Below are 21,468 nucleotides of genomic sequence, written 5' to 3'. Positions count from 1 at the left end.
TTGGGATCCGATGGATAGAGAATACTATGCTATGTTGATTATCAATCTATTACCTATGTGTTGTTTATGATCTTGCATGCTCTCCATTATTAGTAGAGGCTCTGGCCAAGTTTTTACTCTTAACTCCAAGAGGGAGTATTTATGCTCGATAGTGGGTTCATGCCTCCATTAAATGCAGGACAGTGTGAGAAAGTTCTAAGGTTGTGGATGTGCTGTTGCCACTAGGGATAAAACATCGATGCTATGTCTGAGGATGTAGTTATTGATTACATTACGCACCATACTTAATGCAATTGTCTGTTGTTTGCAACTTAATACTGGAAGGTGTTCGGATGATAACCTGAAGGTGGACTTTTTAGGCATAGATGCATGCTGGATAGCGGTCTATGTACTTTGTCGTAATGCCCAATTAAATCTCACAATACTCATCATATCATGTATGTGCATTGTCATGCCCTCTCTATTTGTCAATTGCCCAACTGTAATTTGTTCACCCAACATGCTATTTATCTTATGGGAGAGACACCTCTAGTGAACTGTGGACCCCGGTCCATTCTTTTACATCGAATACAATCTACTGCAATACTTGTTCTACTGTTTTCTGCAAACAATCATCATCCACACTATACATCTAATCCTTTGTTACAGCAAGCCGGTGAGATTGACAACCTCACTGTTTCGTTGGGGCAAAGTACTTTGGTTGTGTTGTGCAGGTTCCACGTTGGCGCCGGAATCCCTGGTGTTGCGCCGCACTACATCTTGCCGCCATCAACCTTCAACGTGCTTCTTGGCTCCTACTGGTTCGATAAACCTTGGTTTCTTACTGAGGGAAAACTTTCCGCTGTACGCATCACACCTTCCTCTTGGGGTTCCCAATGGACGCGTGCTGTACGCCTGTCAAGCTAGATTTTCTGGCGCCGTTGCCGGGGAGATCAAGACACGTTGCAAGGGGAGTCTCCACATTCCAATCTCTCTACTTTATTTTTGTCTTGCTTTATTTTATTTAGTACTTTGTTTGCTGCACTAAATCAAAATACAAAAAAATTAGTTGCTAGTTTTACTTTATTTGCTATCTTGTTTGCTATATCGAAAACACAAAAAAAATTAGTTACTTGCATTTACTTTATCTAGTTTGCTTTATTTACTGTTGCTAAAATGGGTACTCCTGAAAATACTAAGTTGTGTGACTTCACAACCACAAATAATAATGATTTCTTATGCACACCTATTGCTCCACCTGCTACTACAGCAGAATTCTTTGAAATTAAACTGCTTTCTTGAATCTTGTTATGCGAGAGCAATTTTCAGTGTTAGTTCTGATGATGCTGCTGCCCATCTTAATAATTTTGTTGAACTATGTGAAATGCAAAAGTATAAGGATGTAGATGGTGACATTATAAAATTAAAATTGTTTCCTTTCTCATTAAGAGGAAGAGCTAAAGATTGGTTGCTATCTCTGCCTAAGAATAGTATTGATTCATGGACTAAATGCAAGGATGCTTTTATTGGTAGATATTATCCCCCTGCTAAAATTATATCTTTGAGGAGTAGCATAATGAATTTTAAACAATTGGATAATGAGCATGTTGCACAAGCTTGGGAAAGAATGAAATCTTTGGTTAAAAATTGCCCAACCCATGGACTGACTACTTGGATGATCATCCAAACCTTTTATGCAGGACTGAATTTTTCTTCGCGGAACCTATTGGATTCAGCTGCTGGAGGTACCTTTATGTCCATCACTCTTGGCGAAGCAACAAAGCTTCTTGATAATATGATGATTAATTACTCTGAATGGCACACGGAAAGAGCTCCAAAAGGTAAGAAGGTAAATTCTGTCGAAGAAACCTCTTCCTTGAGTGATAAGATTGATGCTATTATGTCTATGCTTGTGAATGATAGGACTAATGTTAATCCTAATAATGTTCCGTTAGCTTCATTGGTTGCTCAAGAAGAACATGTTGATGTAAACTTCATTAAAAATAATAATTTCAACAACAACGCTTATCGGAACAATTCTAGTAACAACTATAGGCCATATCCTTATAATAATGGCAACGGCTATGGTAATTCTTATGGGAATTCTTACAACAATAATAGGAACACGCCCCCTGGACTTGAAGCTATGCTTAAAGAATTTATTAGTACACAAACTGCTTTTAACAAATCTGTTGAAGAAAAGCTTGGGAAAATTGATATACTTGCTTCTAAAGTCGATAGTCTTGCTGCTGATGTTGATCTTTTGAAATCGAAAGTTATGCCTAATGAAAATCATAATAATAAAATTGTTACTACAGCAAATGCCATCCAAGTTAGAATTAATGAGAATATAAGATTGATGGCCGAATTGCGTGCTAGGTGGGAGAAAGAAGAAAATGCTAAAGAAGATAATATAGCTAAAGTTTGGACTATTACCACCACTAGTAATGCTAATGCTTCACATGTTGCTGCACCTCCTACTATTAATGGTAAAAGAATTGGTGTTGGCAATGTTTCCACTTCTAATGCAAAGCGCGAAAAACTGCCTGAAACTGCTAAAACTGCTTTGAAGCGCACGTGATAAAACTGCTGAAATTTTTTCCAACATTGGGGACAATGATCCCATTGCTTTAGATTATAATGGTTTGGATTTTGATGATTGCCACATCTCTGAAGTTATAAAGTTCTTACAAAAACTTGCTAAGAGTCCTCATGCTAGTGCTATAAATTTGGCTTTCACGAAACATATTACAAATGCTCTCATAAAAGCTAGAGAAGAGAAACTAGAACGCGAAACTTCTATTCCTAGGAAGCTAGAGGATGGTTGGGAGCCCATCATTAAGATGAAGGTCAATGACTTTGATTGTAATGCTTTATGTGATCTTGGTGCAAGTATTTCCGTTATGCCCAAGAAAATCTATAATATGCTTGACTTGCCACCATTGAAAAATTGTTATTTGGATGTTAATCTTGTTGATAATTCTACAAAGAGACCTTTGGGGAGAGTTGATAATGTTCGCATTACCGTTAACAATAACCTTGTCCCCGTTGATTTTGCTGTCTTGGATATTGAATGCAATGCATCTTGTCCCATTATATTGGGAAGACCTTTTCTTCGAACTGTTGGTGCTATCATTGATATGAAGGAAGGTAATATTAAATATCAATTTCCTCTCAAGAAAGTTATGGAACACTTCCCTAGAAAGAGAATGAAGTTACCTTTTGATTCTATCATTAGAACAGATTATGATGTTGATGCTTCGTCTCTTGATAATACTTGATACACACTTTCTGCGCCTAGCTGAAAGGCGTTAAAGAAAAGCGCTTATGGGAGACAACCCATGTTTTTATTACAGTACTTTTATTTTATATTTGAGTCTTGGAAGTTGTTACTACTGTAGCAACCTCTCCTTATCTTAGTTTTGTGCATTGTTGTGCCAAGTAAAGTCGTTGATAGTAAGGTTCATACTAGATTTGGATTACTGCGCAGAAACAGATTTCTTTGCTGTCACGAATCTGGGCCTAATTCTCTGTAGGTAACTCAGAAAATTATGCCAATTTACGTGAGTGATCCTCAGATATGTGCGCAACTTTCATTCAATTTTAGCATTTTCATTTGAGCAAGTCTGGTGCCTCAATAAAATTCGTCTTTACGAACTGTTCTGTTTTGATAGATTCTGCCTTTTATTTCGCATTGCCTGTTTTGCTATGCTTGATGGATTTTTCTATTCCATTGACTTTCAGTAGCTTTGTGCAATGTCCAGAAGTGTTAAGAATGATTGTGTCACCTCTGAACATGTGAATTTTGATTGTGCACTAACCCTCTAATGAGTTGTTTTGAGTTTGGTGTGGAGGAAGTTTTCAAGGATCAAGAGAGGAGGATGATACAATATGATCAAGGAGAGTGAAAGCTCTAAGCTTGGGGATGCCCCGGTGGTTCACCCCTGCATATATCAAGAAGACTCAAGCGTCTAAGCTTGGGGATGCCCAAGGCATCCCCTTCTTCATCGACAACATTATCAGGTTCCTCTAGTGAAACTATAATTTTATTCCATCACATCTTATGTACTTTGCTTGGAGCGTCTGTTTTTGTTTTGTTTTTGTTTTGTTTGAATAAAATGGATCCTAGCATTCTTTGTGTGGGAGAGAGACACGCTCCGCTGTTGCATATGGACAAATATGTCCTTAGGCTTTACTCATAATGTTCATGGCGAAGGTTGAATCTTCTTCGTTAAATTGTTATATGGTTGGAATCGGGAAATGCTACTTGTAGTAATTGGTAAAATGTCTTGGATAATGTGATACTTGGCAATTGTTGTGCTCATGTTTAAGCTCTTGCATCATATACTTTGCACCTATTAATGAAGAAATACATAGAGCTTGCTAAAATTTGGTTTGCATAATTGGTCTCTCTAAGGTCTAGATAATTTCTTGTAAAAGTTTGAACAACAAGGAAGACGGTGTAGAGTCTTATAATGTTTACAATATGTCTTTTATGTGAGTTTTGCTGCACCGGTTCATCCTTGTGTTTGTTTCAAATAGCCTTGCTAGCCTAAACCTTGTATCGAGAGGGAATACTTCTCATGCATCCAAATCCTTGAGCCAACCACTATGCCATTTGTGTCCACCATACCTACCTACTACATGGTATTTCTCCGCTATTCCAAAGTATTGCTTGAGTGCTACCTTTAAAATTTCTATCCTTCACCTTTACAATATATAGCTCATGGGACAAATAGCTTAAAAACTATTGTGGTATTGAATATGTACTTATGCACTTTATCTCTTATTAAGTTGCTTGTTGTGCGATAACCATGTTCCTGGGGACGCCATCAACTACTCTTTGTTGAATATCATGTGAGTTGCTATGCATGTCCGTCTTGTCTGAAGTAAGGGAGATTTACCGCTAGAATGGTTAGAGCATGCATAATGTTAGAGAAGAACATTGGGCCGCTAACTAAAGCCATGATCCATGGTGGAAGTTTCAGTTTTGGACAAATATCCTCAATCTCATATGAGAAAATTAATAATTTTTGAATGCTTATGCATAAAAGAGGAGTCCATTATCTATTGTCTATGTTGTCCCGGTATGGATGTCTAAGTTGAGAATAATCAATAGCGAGAAATCCAATGCGAGCTTTCTCCTTAGACCTTTGTACAGGCGGCATAGAGGTACCCCTTTGTGACACTTGGTTAAAACATATGCATTGCGATGATAATCCAGGTAATCCGAGCTAATTAGGACAAGGTGCGGGCACTATTAGTATACTATGCATGAGGCTTGCAACTTGTAGGATATAATTTACATAACACATATGCTTTACTACTACTGTTGACAAAATTGTTTCTTGTTTTCAAAACCAAAGCTCTAGCACAAATATAGCAATCAATGCTTCCCTCTGCGAAGGGCCCCTTCTTTTACTTTTTATGTTGAGTCAGTTCACCTATTTCTCTCCACCTCAAGAAGCAAACACTTGTGTGAACTGTGCATTGATTCCTACATACTTGCATATTGCACTTGTTATATTACTTTACATTGACAACTATCCATGAGATATACATGTTACAAGTTGAAAGCAACCGCTGAAACTTAATCTTCCTTTGTGTTGCTTCAATACCTTTACTTTGATTTATTGCTTTATGAGTTAACTCTTATGCAAGACTTATTGATGCTTGTCTTGAAAGTACTATTCATGAAAAGTCTTTGCTATATGATTCATTTGTTTACTCATTGCATTACCATTGTTTTGATCACTGCATTCATTACATATGCTTACAATAGTATGATCAAGGTTATGATGGCATGTCACTCCAGAAATTATCTTTGTTATCGTTTACCTGCTCGGGACAAGCAGAAACTAAGCTTGGGGATGCTGATACGTCTCCGCCGTATCGATAATTTCTTATGTTCCATGCCACATTATTGATGATATCTACATGTTTTATGCACACTTTATGTCATATTTATGCATTTTCCGGCACTAACCTATTAACGAGATGCGAAGAGCCAGTTGCTGTTTTCTGCTGTTTTTGGTTTCAGAAATCCTAGTAAGGAAATATTCTCGGAATTGGACGAAATCAACGCCCAGGGGCCTATTTTCACACTAAGCTTCCAGAAGACCGAAGATGATATGAAGTGGGGCCACGAGCTGGCGACACACTAGGGCGGCATGGCCTGGGCCTTGGCCGCGCTGGCCTAGCGTGTGGGGCCCTCGTGTGGCCCCCTGACCTATCTCCTCCGCCTACTTATAGCCTTCGTCGCGAAACCCCCAGTACAGAGAGCCACGATACGGAAAACCTTCCAGAGACGCCGCCACCGCCAATGCCATCTCGGGGGATTCAGGAGATCGCCTCCGGCACCCTGTCGGAGAGGGGAATCATCTCCCGGAGGACTCTTCACCGCCATGGTCGCCTCCGGAGTGATGAGTGAGTAGCTCACCCCTGGACTATGGGTCCATAGCAGTAGCTAGATGGTCGTCTTCTCCTAATTGTGCTTCATTGTCGGGTCTTGTGAGCTACCTAACATGATCAAGATCATCTATCTGTAATGCTATATGTTGTGTTTGTTGGGATCCGATGGATAGAGAATACTATGCTATGTTGATTATCAATATATTACCTATGTGTTGTTTATGATCTTGCATGCTCTCCGTTATTAGTAGAGGCTCTGGCCAATTTTTTACTCTTAACTCCAAGAGGGAGTATTTATGCTCGATAGTGGGTTCATGCCTCCATTAAATCTGGGACAGTGACAGAAAGTTCTAAGGTTGTGGATGTGCTGTTGCCACTAGGGATAAAACATCGATGCTATGTCCGAGGATGTAGTTATTGATTACATTACGCACCATACTTAATGCAATTGTCTGTTGTTTGCAACTTAATACTGGAAGGGGTTCGGATGATAACCTGAAGGTGGACTTTTTAGGCATAGATGCATGTTGGATAGCGGTCTATGTACTTTGTCGTAATGCCCAATTAAATCTCACAATACTCATCATATCATGTATGTGCATTGTCATGCCCTCTCTATTTGTCAATTTTCCAACTGTAATTTGTTCACCCAACATGCTATTTATCTTATGGGAGAGACACCTCTAGTGAACTGTGGACCCCGGTCCATTCTTTTCCATCGAATACAATCTACTGCAATACTTGTTCTACTGTTTTCTGCAAACAATCATCATTCACACTATACATCTAATCCTTTGTTACAGCAAGCCGGTGAGATTGATAACCTCACTGTTTCGTTGGGGCAAAGTACTTTGGTTGTGTTGTGCAGGTTCCACGTTGGCGCCGGAATCCCTGGTGTTGCGCCGCACTACATCTCGCCGCCATCAACCTTCAACGTGCTTCTTGGCTCCTACTGGTTCGATAAACCTTGGTTTCTTACTGAGGGAAAACTTGCCGCTGTACGCATCACACCTTCCTCTTGGGGTTCCCAACGGACGCGTGTTGTACGCGTGTCACTCGCACCTTGTCCTAATTAGCTCGGATTTCCATGGATTATCATTGCATTACATATGTTTCAACCAAGTGTCACAAAGGGGTACCTCTATGCCACATGTACAAAGGTCCAAGGAGATAGATCGCATTTGATTTCTCATTTTTGATAAATCTCAACTTGAGGACATCCATACCGGGACAACATAGAAAACAGATAATGAACTCCTCTTTAATGCTTAAGCATTCAACAACAGATAATATTCTCATAAGAGATTGATGATTAATGTCCAAGCTGAGACTTCCACCATGATACATGGCTTTGGTTGGCGGCCCAATATTCTTCTCTAACAATATGCATACTCAAACCATTCAACTCATGACAAATCACCCTTACTTCAGATAAGACGAACATGCATAGCAACTCACATGATATTCAACAAAAGTGTGATAGTTGATGGCGTCCCCAGAAACATGGTTACCGCTCAACAACCAACTTATAAGAAATAAGATACATAAGCTACATATTCTTTACCACAATAGTTTTTAAGCTACTTTCCCATGAGCTATATATTGCAAAGACAAGGAATGAAGTTTTAAAGGTAACACGCAAGCAATTTACTTGGAATGGCAGAGAAATACCACATAGTAGGTAGTTATGGTGGATACAAATGGCATAGGTTTTGGCTCAAGGTTTTGGATGCACGAGAAGCATTCCCTCTCAGTACAAGGCTTTGGCTAGCAAGGTTGTTTGAAGCAAACACAAGTATGAACCGGTACAGTAAAACTTACATAAGAACATATTGCAAGCATTATAAGACTCTACACTGTCTTCCTTGTTGTTCAAACACTTTTACCAGAAAATATCTAGACTTTAGAGAGACCAATCATGCAAACCAAATTTCAACAAGCTCTACGGTAGTTCTCCACTAATATGTTTAAACTACATGATGCAAGAGCTTAAACATGATCTACTTCAGAGCTCAAAACAATTTCCAAGTATCAAATTATTCAAGACAACAAACCAACTACCACAGTACATGAAGCATTTTCTGTTTCCAACCAAATAGCAATAAATGCAGCAGCTTTCAACTTTCGCCATGAACATTAAAAGTAAAGCTAAGAACACAAGTGTTCAAATGAAAAAGCGGAGCATGTCTCTCTCCCACACATGGATTGCTAGGATCCGAATTTATTCAGAGAATGAAAATAACAAAACGAAAATAAAACACACAGACGCTGCAAGTAAAGCACATAAGATGTGACGGAATAAAAATATAGTTTCACTAGAGGTGACCCGATAAGTTGTTGATGAAGAAGGGGATGCCTTGGGCATCCCCAAGCTTAGATGCTTTAGTCTTCTTGAAATATGCAGGGATGAACCACGGGGCCATCCCCAAGCTTAGACTTTTCACTCTTCTTGATCACATTATATCATCCTCCTATCTTGACCCTTGAAAACTTCCTCCACACCAAACTCAAAACAATCTCATTAGAGGGTTAGTGCATATAAAAAATTCACATGTTCAGCAAGGACACAATCATTCCCAACACTTCTGGACATTACCCAAGGTTACTGAAATTTAATGGAGCAAAGAAATCCACTCAAACACAGTAAAGGAGGCAATATGAAATAAAAGGCAGAATCTGTCAAAACAGAACAGTCCGTAAAGACGAATTTTTTCGAGGCACTTAACTTGCTCAGATGAAAAATCTCAAATTGAATGAAAGTTGCGTACATATCTGAGGATCAGTCATGAATTTTCGCAGATTTTTCTGAGTTTCCTACAGAGAGATCTACTCAAATTCGTGACAGCTAGAAATCTGTTTCTGCGCAGAAATCCAAATCTAGTATCAAGCTTACTATCAAAGACTTTACTTGGCACAACAATGCAATAAAATAAAGATAAGGAGAGGTTGCTACAGTAGTAACAACTTCCAAGACACAAATATAAAACAAAAATTGTAGAAATAAAAACATGGGTTATCTCCCAAGAAGTGCTTTCTTTATAGCCATTAAGATGGGCTCCGTAATTTTAATGATGCTCACATAAGGATGAGAGTTGAAGCAAAGAGAGCATCAAAAAGCAAGTATGAAACAAATTTAAGCCTAACTCACTTCCTATAAAAAGGAATCTTGTAAATAAACAAGTCATGTAAGCATAACGCAACAAGCATAGAAAGGCAACACAAGCGCAACTTCAAGATTCTCAACATAAAGAGGGGAAACTTAATATTATTAAGATGCATATAACCATGTTTCCCTCTCTCATAATAACTTTCAGTAGCATCATTGATGAAATTTACAATATAACCATCACTTAAAACATTCTTATCATGGTTCATATGCATAAAAGTATCATTAATTTTGGCATAAGAAGAACTCTTCTCATTAATAGTAATTGGAGCAGGATCATTATCAAGAATTTGAACATGGTAAACAAGTTGCATACCAAGGGAATTGTTTTTGACAATCCCATCATAACTATGACAAGTTTCATAAGGATAATTATAACCTATGTCATAGCATTCTTTATAATAATTGTCAAAGATTGGAGGCATAGTGTCATCATAAGAAATAGAATAGTTATCTTCCACAGTATGTTCATCTGTAACCATACCATCATTGTTACTAGAAGGAGATGTATCAAACATATAATCATCAGTATCAAAAGGATTTTCAAACACCTCATCCCCAAGCTTAGAGCTTTCTATATTATTATGGGAAGAAGCATGGATAGTACTAATACTATGGCAATTATTAACATCATCATTTTCAGAATTAGTCTCCCAGAGATTTTCAATATCAAAAGTAGTGTGCTCTTCCAAATCATGATCACTAATGTAGGTAAAGGGCATAGAAAGATCATTGTACTCAGATTCATTATCATAATAATCATTAGGAGCAACATACTTACGGTTACCTATCGTTATCTCATACACGCGGGGATATGCCGTTACCTGTTTCTTTTTATTCCCCCTCTTCTTCTTCTTCTTCTTCTTCTTCTTCGTTACCTTCTTCTTCTTCTTTTCCTTCTCCTCGTTCCCTTCTTTAGGAGGAAGAGGCTTGAAGGGAGGCTTCTCCACATAACCTGATTTATTTCCAAAAACAATCGAAGAAACTTGGGAGGATTCCTTCTTTTCATTAATAAGTTCAAAACACACAGCGGTCCTATCATATTTTGGCAAAGTGTCATCTTCTAAAATATTTTGTATGTAAGTATTTGTATGGAAATTATCAATGCAATAAGAAAGACACCCATGCAGGACACTATTAATATCAAGAGCACTCATATCCTCCAAAGAAATTTTTCTCAATAACTCTTCACACTCCAAAAATAATGTAAGTTCATCATGCTGATTAGGAGTGATTTTATCATCACAATACAAATTTGTAGCACTCATGGGGTTCAAATTATCATTGGAGGAGAATTGAAAATTAAAATGACCCACTCTATGGCAAAGTTCACAAATAAAAGGATAGAGGGCACAAATTTTTTCACCAAGATCATCTAGAGCCCTAGACCACTTTCTAGTTTTTTCATTTCTATGATGGATACAATATTCTTCTTCTATTTTATTCTTTTCACAAGGTCTATAAACTCCACAAAAATTAACATGCTTATAGGAAACATCATTCTCAGGAGTTTGAGCATGTTCATTGCAATCATTAACAACAATTTCATTTTCCATGCAAGTGTCTTTAAAAGGTTCATGATACATGTACCAATTTTCTTTAGGAACACTAATATGAGAAGCAAAGGCTCTATAGCAATCTACCATAATTTGAGGATCAAGACCATATTTAGCACTAAGCTCTTGAAAATTAGCGGTTTGAGCGAAAGACTTAATGCATTCATATTCATAGTTTATACCTGATTCTTTACCTTTGTCGGTCTTCCAATCTTCAGTATTCTCCTGAATTCTTTCAAGAAGATCCCATCTAGCTTCAACCTCCTTGTTTGTGAAAGATCCCTCCAAACAGGCATCTAGATAGTCCTTGTGGTGTCCTGAAAGTCTTGCATAAAAATTATTAATAATAACATTACGGGGCAGCTCATGAATGGGACATTTGAGAATTAGTGACTTCAATCTCCCCCATGCTTGGGAAATACTCTCTCCATCACGAGGATAAAAGTTATAAATGTAATTCCTATCAATATGCACTTCATGATGAGTATAAAATTTAGAATAAAAGAGAGGTACAATTTTCTCCCAACCAAGAGATCGACCATTCTTCAGCATCTTATACCATTCCGCAGCTCTGCCCTTCAGAGATATAGAGAATAGCTTCCTCTTAATTTGGTCTTTTGAAATACCTGCACTCTCGAACAACTCGCATAATTCATGTATAAAGAGTAAATGATCACTAGGATGGACAGTCCCATCTCCAAAATAGCAATTGTTCATAGCAAGTTCAACAATTTTCATAGGTATCTTGAAAGGAATACTTTCAGTAGGTGGATTTAAAATATCACAAGCATCATTAGAGTTATCGCATATGGGAGATAAAGTATTATCAGAGCAAATTTTCTCCCCTAAAGATGGGAAGCTAAAAAGATCATAAAAACTAGCTTCCCCAAGCTTAGACTTCTCCATAGCATTAGTAGTAATTGCGTTCATACTAATAACATTGCTACTAGCATGCAAATAAGGTTCCATAGGTTTTTTAATTTTCGCATCACACAATTCATGTCTTAACTCAGGAAATAGATTAAAAAGCTCACTGTTGTTTTCCATTATGCCTAACTAGTGAAAAATAAAAACAAGAAACAAAAAGATGCAATTGCAGGATCTAAAGGAAATAGCTTCGAGCACTCACACACCGGTAACAGTGCTAGGAAATAGCTTAGTAGTCGGAGGATGTGAATACCTTTTACCTTACCTCTCCGGCAACGGCGCCAGAAGATAGCTTGATGTCTACGCACGCTTCTATTCCTGTAGACAGTGTTAGGCCTCCAAGAGCAGAGGTTTGTAGAACAGCAGCAAGTTTCCCTTAAGTGAATCACCCAAAGTTTATCGAGGGAGGTAGAGGTCAAAGATATCCCTCTCAAGCAACCCTGCAATTAAGATACAAGAAGTCTCTTGTGTCCCCAACACACCTAATACACTTGTCAGATGTATAGGTGCACTAGTTCGGCGAAGAGATAGTGAAATACAAGTAATATGGATGATTATAAGTAGTAATTGCAATCTGAAATAAAGATGGCAGCAAGCGAACATGTAACAGAACTTGTTGGAAACGGTGTTTCAATGCTTAGAAACAAGGCCTAGGGATCATACTTTCACTAGTGGACACTCTCAACAATGATCACATAAATAAATAACTTCTCTTCACTTGTGCTACTCTTAAACACTCTCTTGTTGGATAACAAACACCATTTATTGTGTAGGGCTACAAAGCACACCTCAAGCCGGAGTAAACAAGCTCCACAACGTCCGGAGTTCATATTAAAGTAACCTCTAGAGTGCATAATAGACCGTTGCAATTTAGACCGAGTACTAACATAGCATACACACTGTCACCAATAGCTATGAAAGGGGGAATAGATCACATCAATACTATCATAGTAATAGTTAACTTCATAATCTACAAGAGACTACGATCATAACCTACGCCAAGTACTACATGATGCACACACTGTCAACTTTACATCATGGAGGAGGAACAGACTACTTTAATAACATCACTAAAGTAGCACATAGATTAATAGTGATACAAAGCTCATGATCACATAAAGATCACACCATGGGAGAGAGAGATGAACCACATAGCTACCGGTAGAGCCCTCAGCCTCGGGGGAGAACTACTCCCTCCTCATCATGGGAGACAGCAACGGCGATGAAGATGGCGGTGGTGTCGATGGAGATGACTCCGGGGGCAATTCCCCGTCCCGGCGGCATGCCGGAACAAAGACTTCTGACCCCCGAAACTAGGTTTCGCGATGGCGGCGGCGCCCCTGGAGTCTTTCTGGAATATGATTGATTGCCCTCGGGTTTTCGCGTCGTGAGGGATTATATAGGCGAAAGGGAAGCGTCGGTGGAGTCCCGAGGGGTCCACACCATAGGGTGGGGCGGCGCCCCTCCTGGCCGTGCCGGCTGATGGGGAGGAGGCCCTGGGCCTCCTCTGGCCTAGCCCTTCTGGCTCCGTGAGTCTTCTGGCGAAATAGAATTTCTGTGATTTTTCTGGATTTTTCCGAGCACTTTGGTTTTTGGGCCTTTTCTGCAATAAACAGACATAATAAACAGAAACTGGCACTGTGGCATCTTGTTAATAGGTTAGTCCAATAAATGCCATAATATGATATAAAGTGCATATAAAACATGTAGCAATTGGTATATTATAAGCATGGAACATCAGAAATTATAGATACGTTGGAGACGTATCACCTCCTTCGAAGAAGGTGAAGGCTAGCCCCAGCAGGCCAACTCCCGCAGCATCCGAGGCTTCCGTTCCGCCAATAGCCGTAGCAGCTCAACCTTCAAGTGGTTCTTCTCTCTTGAAGGGAAAAGAAGTTCCTTCACCAGCTACCATTTCTCCTTCTCCCCGCGAGGAACCTGTAAGTATTTCAACTTTTGCTTTTCTTGATAATGCTTTTCTTGGTTGCAATCGAGTGTGGACTCAAAAGATGTTCTGTTGTTAAGATGTTGACGTAATAATGCTTGACCTTGTCTTATCTTCCTTTTATATGGAATTCAAACTACCATAACCATTTTGAAATACTTCGCCTCCCAGTTCTCTTCACTCGAAGCCAATAAAACTCGGCTTCAAGAGGAGGTGCTGTCGACGACTTCGAAGGTTGATCAAGCAGTAAAAATGGCTGTTACCGCCCGTCAGAACGCGGACTCTTTGAAAAACGAGCTTGATCAGCTAAAGAAGAAGCTTAAAGAGGCGGAGAAGGAGAAGGCCAAAGCCCAAGCTCAAAGGAAGGAGAGGGAGGATCTTCTGCACAAATCCACCTTGGCCCTGCTTGGTAAGTTTTTACTATTTTGTCTTTCAATTCTTTTTACTTGAATTTATTGGCCTTCATCTTCCGCTCTTTATTTTCTGCAGAAGTTGCCGATATTCCTGCTAGTTCTGTAGGCAAGCTCCCGGCTGATTCTTCTACCGATGGTCTCTCTTTGGCAAGCGAGTCTGGCGATCTCGTCCGAGCTCTTCTTCAAAAGAACAAGGCAGCCATGTCGGTTCTTCACGCCATGATCTTCCCGAAAGCGGGTTAGCAGAAGACACTGGGGCAGCTGAGGACACTTTCTTCGTCAACACCGACGGCACCATCGAGGTATTCAAATGTACCTCGCGTACCTACGGCGCTCTCCTTGCTTTTCCGGCTTCTAATGGGACACGGTTTCAAAGCCGAGATGGAGCTGTTGACAAAAGAGCTGCCGAAGGATCAAGATGGGCAAGCCATCGACCTCAAACTTTTCAAAGTATGAGCGCACAAATGTGCAGTGCAGCTTCTTGAATTAGTATCGGCTAATAAACCAACTGTTGGAGGAGTTGCCCCAAGTTTATCGACGCGGACTCATGCTCCCTGAATTTTTCTTTTACCAAGTTGTAATCTGTCGTTTACTCCAAACAATGCCTTTTCTAAGGCATTTATTTGTAATGAATTCAAAGCTGGCAATGTTGCCAGTTTTCCCTTTTCAACTGTGATGTTCCTTGCTTTTGAATGCATGCTCCCGATAGGAGTGAAACCAATTGACACTGTGTATATTTCTTGACATACTCGATGGTATATTTTTTGCAGGTGGCTCCTGTACCTTCCTTTGTCGAAGGTTCTTCGGCTGATGATTCTGAAAGTGACCGGCTTCAACGTATGAAGACCTGAATTCTTCAGATGGAAAGAGACATGCGTAGTATCCATGTCATTGACGCTATTATAAAGAAGAAGGGCGAACTAGCCATTGATGCAGAGCGATATGCACTAAGCGAGCTACAAAAACCTACAGAAATCTTGAACTATAAGTGCCTAGTACCCCTTTGTTTCCTTCGATTACTGTGCTAATTCTTCTGATTTTTGCATCATTGCCTTTCTCAGTCATAGCTCTGAATTTATCGGAAGAAAACAAGCGAGTGCATTAACATGTAATGCCTTGACCAATCTCTCGCAATTCAATGAAGTCTTCTGGACGAACAAGTTGAAGGCTTCCACTATTGCAATGTTCCAGGACCGGGTGCAACAAGTGCATCGATTCTTCGACAAGTGCCATGCATGTCTGAAGATGATCTGGAAAACCATGTTCCCCCTCAATCGAGTTCCTCCATCGTTTTTGGACTTGATAATAAACTTCAAGAATGCTAAAAAGGTGCGTGACTTGGTTCGCAATCAACTTCTTGCAGGAGCCGAACCAACTTTCACTTTTGTGCCATCACAACATCCTTCACTAGATTTGATGGCAATTGCAAATGCTGATGGCGACATAAGCCAATTTTACCCTGCTGTAAAAATCCCTGCGTCTATAATAATTGATAGGCTGGAAGACGGCACGGAAGTAGATGACCCAGTAGGAATTCCACAAGAATAACTTCAATACCATTATACTGCTGTTGTAATTATAACTTATGCTTCCGACAATTTCTTGCACCAGAATATTCGGATGCATCAGGTACAAGTTTATTCATGTGTATGATGTAACTTTCCTTAACCAATCTTGAAAAATATTTTGCAAGGATGAATGATTTACTGGAGACGACATATTTGCCACTTCTGACAAAACATCGATACCTCAGAAATTTACCTTCAAATGCCTGTGGAAAATTTTATGATGTATTTGTTTACTAAGATGCAAAATCTCGATGCTCTTAGTCTTTTTTTGGGCATCGGTATTGTGATGCTCCTTATGAAAGGTATCCTGCCAAATTCTTTGAGTGATCAGCTCATGTTGCGGGTTCAATGAACCCGTAGTAATCGCAACTTTGCTACAACCGATGATGTACGTTTTTTTGGCGGCAGCCCCCGAGTACACATGGCTAGAGGGTGGAGAACACATCATGTCTGGTTGATCCATTAATTAGCTCGTCCACCACCTGTGCTTGGGCAGGATTGAATCCGATCGATTTTTTGCCGGCGAAATTTAAGAACGTTGTGCTAGACGATATCGCGAAAAACTTCTTCGGCAATTGCCGCACCATATATGTGTATTTATATACGGAAGATTAAAACTTGTCGTACACGACATGGATCGATTTATTTACGATGCGTACGTTCGGGTTGTTTCTTCCGTTCGGTTTGATGGACCACTCGGACGGATAAAATATCAAAACGTTTTTTCACTCATTATATGGCATTAGTGGTAATATGTAATTTGGTGTGAGGGTAGAACGGTCCAAAAAAGTGTTGGACGACGGAAACAATCATCCCTTTATTATTAGGTATAGATATGGTATCTAGTTAACAAACTCACCTAGATATATATGTATCTAGATAAAATGGAGTCAACTAATTTAGATTGAAGTAGTAGTTAGAGAAACGGGCTGTGATAAGTAAGAGGGACTACTGCTTATTAGTCTATCCAGGCCACAGTGCCACACCAGCACGAAGACCTTTATATATTGGTCTTATTTTCGCATCACCTTGCCCGAAAGGCTAAGCTGATACGGGACAAGACGTAGCATCACATATACTGTATTTAGTTGAACTTGCAGTGTGTTCAGTGTTGAGCTGATGCTATTATTGTCAGACGCAGGAGCTGGTTTATAGCTCAAAGTGCTCCCGGTTGATGTCGAACTTCTGGGAGGAAGATAGCTGGGGCTCCTGCACGCCGCTGAAGTTGACCACCTTGCGGACAAGCGAGCACATAGGCGCTGGGAGCTTGCGGTTGATCCGGCTGTCGGCGTTGCGCTCAAGCATGATGGCCTTGATCGTGGCGAGCAGCTGGGCGTAGGTGGGCTTCCGCTGCGCGAAGAAGGCCGCCGTGACGAAGCTATAGGTCAGCACGCCCATGGGTAGTTGCTCGTCGCCGATCCCGTCCGTCGATATCTGGTTGTCGCCGCAGCCGCTGATGAGGATCGCCATGCCGCCGCTCGTGTTCTTCCAAGCGCCGTTCGGAGGGGTGTGAAGCTTCCATTCAGTCTGCCCGTTCCTAAGCATCGGTAAACAGCCAGTGTCACATAGAGTTAATGCCGTGGCCCGTGGGTACATACATAACGTGCATCGTTGATACATACTTTTTCAGCTTGTAGATGTTGGGGAGGTCGAGCATGGTGCCGCTGTGACAGGCGTCGATAACGGCGTGGAGCGTAACATCCTTCACGAGAGGGCGGACGAGGGCGTCGTTGATCTCGTCGTCTCGGATTTCGCCGTTGAGCTCCCAGTCGAGCGGGAAGATGGTCTGGTCTTCGCCATCCTGCTCGTCGCCGTCTTCGTCTTCCATCTGACCAGCCATTCCGGAGAAATGGAATACGAGGGAGTCCCCAGACCTACAGCCGTGCACCAGCCAACGCATCGCCAGTAGGATGTTGGACTTGGTTGGCCTCCTGTACGGGTCTCGCTCTTCATCTGTAGCAAGAACAAGGACATGAGCTCGAATTGTGTGTGCAAAAAAAGTTTCTCCTCATCTGGCAAGCACAAGAACTGATTACCGATCGTTTCTCGACATAGTCATCGACCTCAGAGGACAAGAAACTCCATCGACACACGCATGCACACACTGCAGAAAATGGAGTTGTTAAAGCTTATTTACCGGTCATGATGAGGATGCACTCCTTGGGGAAGCCGTACTTCTGGGTGAGCAGGAAGCTCATGCCCTTGACGTCGTTGATGGGGCCGCTCAGCTCGTTCTCCGTTCCAGTGTAGTTGATGCCGATGAGTAGGGCGCGCTTGTCGCCGGGAACTCTAGGGTAGCCCGCCTCCCGGAGCCTAGGCGGCGTCACCGGCCTCCCGCCACGAACAGCCATGTTGGCGAACGCGTTCATGACGACGCCCACGGCGCCGTGCCGCTGGACACGCGTCACCCCGCGGCAGTGCGCGCACTGCACGGAGCGCGCTCCCCGCGGGACAGACAATCCGGCGCCGCATTGCCCGCAATCCATGCCTTCTATGGCTATCTAATTAAGTTGCTTGCTCTGCCTTGACTGCCTCACTGATCGGCTGCATCTTCCTTTTATAGAGCCAAACAGTGATGTAAACGGCAAAGACCTGCGTCTTAGAACATTTCAGCTGAGTCCCAATTTATTTTAGGGAATCTCGTGCACTGCAGCACGATGAGCTTTAACAAATGGCGATGTGGAAGAAGTGGGCACTGGATTCCAATTCCAGGAACCACTACTAGCACGATGCACGCGAGCGGTAAGGACGCAATGTTCTATCTTCAAGTTAATTTAATTCAGAGCTTGTCGCTCGTCCGCAGAAGTTCATTTTGCAAGAGATTGGTCAATGTAATTGTGGACTATTTAATTTGCAATTGCAAGCTAGGTTCTTTGCCTAGCTTGGCTACTCAGAGAGTTATTGCAAGCACTATCCCACTACCTGCTACTTTGTTGGAGATGTAGATCAGGAGGAATGTGGTTCATGTTCTGCTGGCCCAGAGTAATGAAAATTTTAATTAATTCGAAGGTGAACGGAAACGTGATAGAATTCATAACAAGAGATATGGAGCTCCTCACATGAAATTGATGCCAGAATACTAATTCGTGCATGTCGGATCCTCAGCTTTTCAGATTCTGTTTCTAGAGGCCAACTTTAAATTCTGTTTCATGGACAATCTCGTCTCAAATGCTCAAAGCGCGTTTATCAAGAGGAGAAGCATTCACGATAATTTCCTCTATGTCAAAAATCTCGCCACAAGGCTTCATAAGAACAAGACTCCGGCACTTCTTTTCAAGCTCGACATTCGCAAGGCTTTTGATAATGTGAGATGGGACTATATTGTCGACCTCCTCCAAAAAAGGGGCTTCCCTAGTAGATTCCGCAATTGGGTTGTGGCTCTCCTCTTCACCTCGTCGTCGAGAATCCTCCTCAATGGGGTGGCCAGCCCCCCTATCCGCCATGGCCGGGGCTTGCGGCAAGGCGACCCTCTATCACCGCTCCTTTTTGTGCTTGCAATAGATCCACTTGCACAAATCCTTGAGAATGCGACGACGATCGGCCTCTTACACAAGATTCGGGGAAGGAGGGCTATTTTGAGGACGTCCCTATATGCGGATGACGCGACGGTTTTCATGGCTCCTTTCAAAGTAGATATCCAAAATTTGGCATCCATCCTTCAAAACTTTAGGGACACAACCGGCCTTTGCACCAACTTCCAAAAAAGCACCGTCGCACCGATTCATTGTGGGACCGTAGACCTCGACTACATCCTTGAGGGGATGCCGGCAAGCCGTGTCACCTTCCCGATGCGTTACCTTGGGCTTCCACTCTCGGTTTGGTGCTCGACAAGGAGAGATTTGCGACACCTAGAAGACAAGTGCGCCGGAAAGCTACCAACTTGGAACGGAAACCTCATTGTTGTATTGTGATCCAAATTCATATACTAAAGGGAGGCTAACTTCTGACGAGCGGAGCGAGGCCCGTCGCCGGCAGCTCCCCGCGGTACGGTACGGATCGTTGGCACCGCCTATATATACATCTTGTAAGCCACCGGCTAGGGTTTATCAGATTATAAGATAACCCACGGCGTTTGTAAACACTCCCCGATATAGTGAAGTTTTGCTGGCTGGTGCCCGTGGTTTTTTCCCCTTCTGTGTTGGAAGGGGTTTTCCACGTTAAATCTTGTGTCTCCGCTGCGTTTTCTTTTATCGTTCTTCGTTATTTGCTTGTCGCTTTTATAACAAGTGGTATTAGAGCCCGTGTTTCAATCTAGGGTTTTGCGACATGTCTTCCTTGAAGTTCGATCTACCGCAGCTGGATTATACCACGAGATTTTCTCTGTGGCAAGTGAAGATGAGGGCGATCCTTACCCAATCTTCTGATCTGGATGAAGCTCTTGATGGATTTGGCAAGAAAGATGCCAAGACCTGGATCGACGAAGAAAAGAGGAAAGACCGTAAGGCGTTTTCTTTAACTCAGCTTCATCTATTCAACAATATCTTGCAGGAAGTGTTGTCTGAGAAATCCGCAGCGGCGCTGTGGTTGAAACTGGAATCGATCTGCATGTCCAAAGATCTAACCAGTAAGATGCACATGAAGATGAAGCTGTTCTCGCACAAGCTGCAAGAAGGTGCTTCCATGATGAATCACCTATCGACCTTTAGAGAGATCGTTTCTGATTTGCTGTCCATGGAGGTAAAATATGATGATGAAGATCTCGCTCTTATACTATTAGTCTTGTTGCCTAATTCTTTTGCGAATTTTCGAGACACCTTGTTATACAGTCGTGATGAATTAACCCTTGTCGAAGTTTATGAGGCCCTCCAGCAGAGGGAAAAGATGAAATCTATGGTGCATGCAGAGGGTTCGTCATCTAAGGCAGAAGCACTACAGGTCCGAGGCAGGACCGAGAACAGGAACAACAACTACAACAGTGATAAGAGCAAGACCGAAAGAGGTCACTCAAAGTCCAAGGGACGATATGGTAAGTTCTGCAAGTATTGTAAGAAAACTAGCCACAATATTGATGATTGCTGGAAGTTGCAGAATGATACGTCTCAAACGTATCTATAATTTCTTATGTTCCATGCTACTTTTATGATGACACTCACATGTTTTATACACACTTTACATCATTATTATGCATTTTCCGGCACTAACCTATTGACGAGATGGCGAAGAGCTAGTTGCTGTTTTCTGCTGTTTTTGGTTTCAGAAATCCTACAAAGGAAATATTCTCGGAATTGGACGAAATCAACGCCCAGAGTCTTATTTTTCCACGGAGCTTCCAGAAGACCGAAGGAGATACGAAGTGGGGCGACGAGGCGCCGACACCACAGGGCCGCGCGGCCTGGGTGGGGCCCGCGCTGCCCTATGGTGTGGGGCCCCTGCGCCGCCTCCAACCCTACCCTTCCGCCTACTTATAGCCTCCGTCGCGAAAACCCCTGTACCGAGAGCCACGATACGGAAATACTTCTAGAGACGCAGCCGCCGCCAATCCCATCTCGGGGGATTCAGGAGA

At 41.7% G+C, this 21,468-nt stretch overlaps 1 protein-coding gene across 1 annotated transcript; it reads right to left on the bottom strand.

Annotated features, from left to right (window-relative positions):
- Nucleotides 1-16,895: 16,895 nt before the first annotated feature.
- LOC127332349 (metacaspase-1) lies at nt 16,896-18,547 on the bottom strand. Its single transcript, XM_051358623.2, has 3 exons — nt 18,103-18,547; nt 17,588-17,918; nt 16,896-17,502 (listed from the first exon to the last, which is right to left on the bottom strand). Exons 1-3 carry the CDS (start codon nt 18,449-18,451, stop codon nt 17,115-17,117), a joined length of 1,068 nt encoding a protein of 355 aa, XP_051214583.1. The 5' UTR covers nt 18,452-18,547; the 3' UTR covers nt 16,896-17,114.
- Between the last annotated feature and the right edge of the window lie 2,921 nt (nt 18,548-21,468).

This window comes from Lolium perenne, chromosome 4 (assembly GCF_019359855.2).
Source record: "Lolium perenne isolate Kyuss_39 chromosome 4, Kyuss_2.0, whole genome shotgun sequence".
NCBI lineage: Eukaryota > Viridiplantae > Streptophyta > Magnoliopsida > Poales > Poaceae > Lolium > Lolium perenne.
Note: the sequence above shows the minus strand (reverse complement) of the source record. Positions and strands in the feature narration are given on the sequence as shown.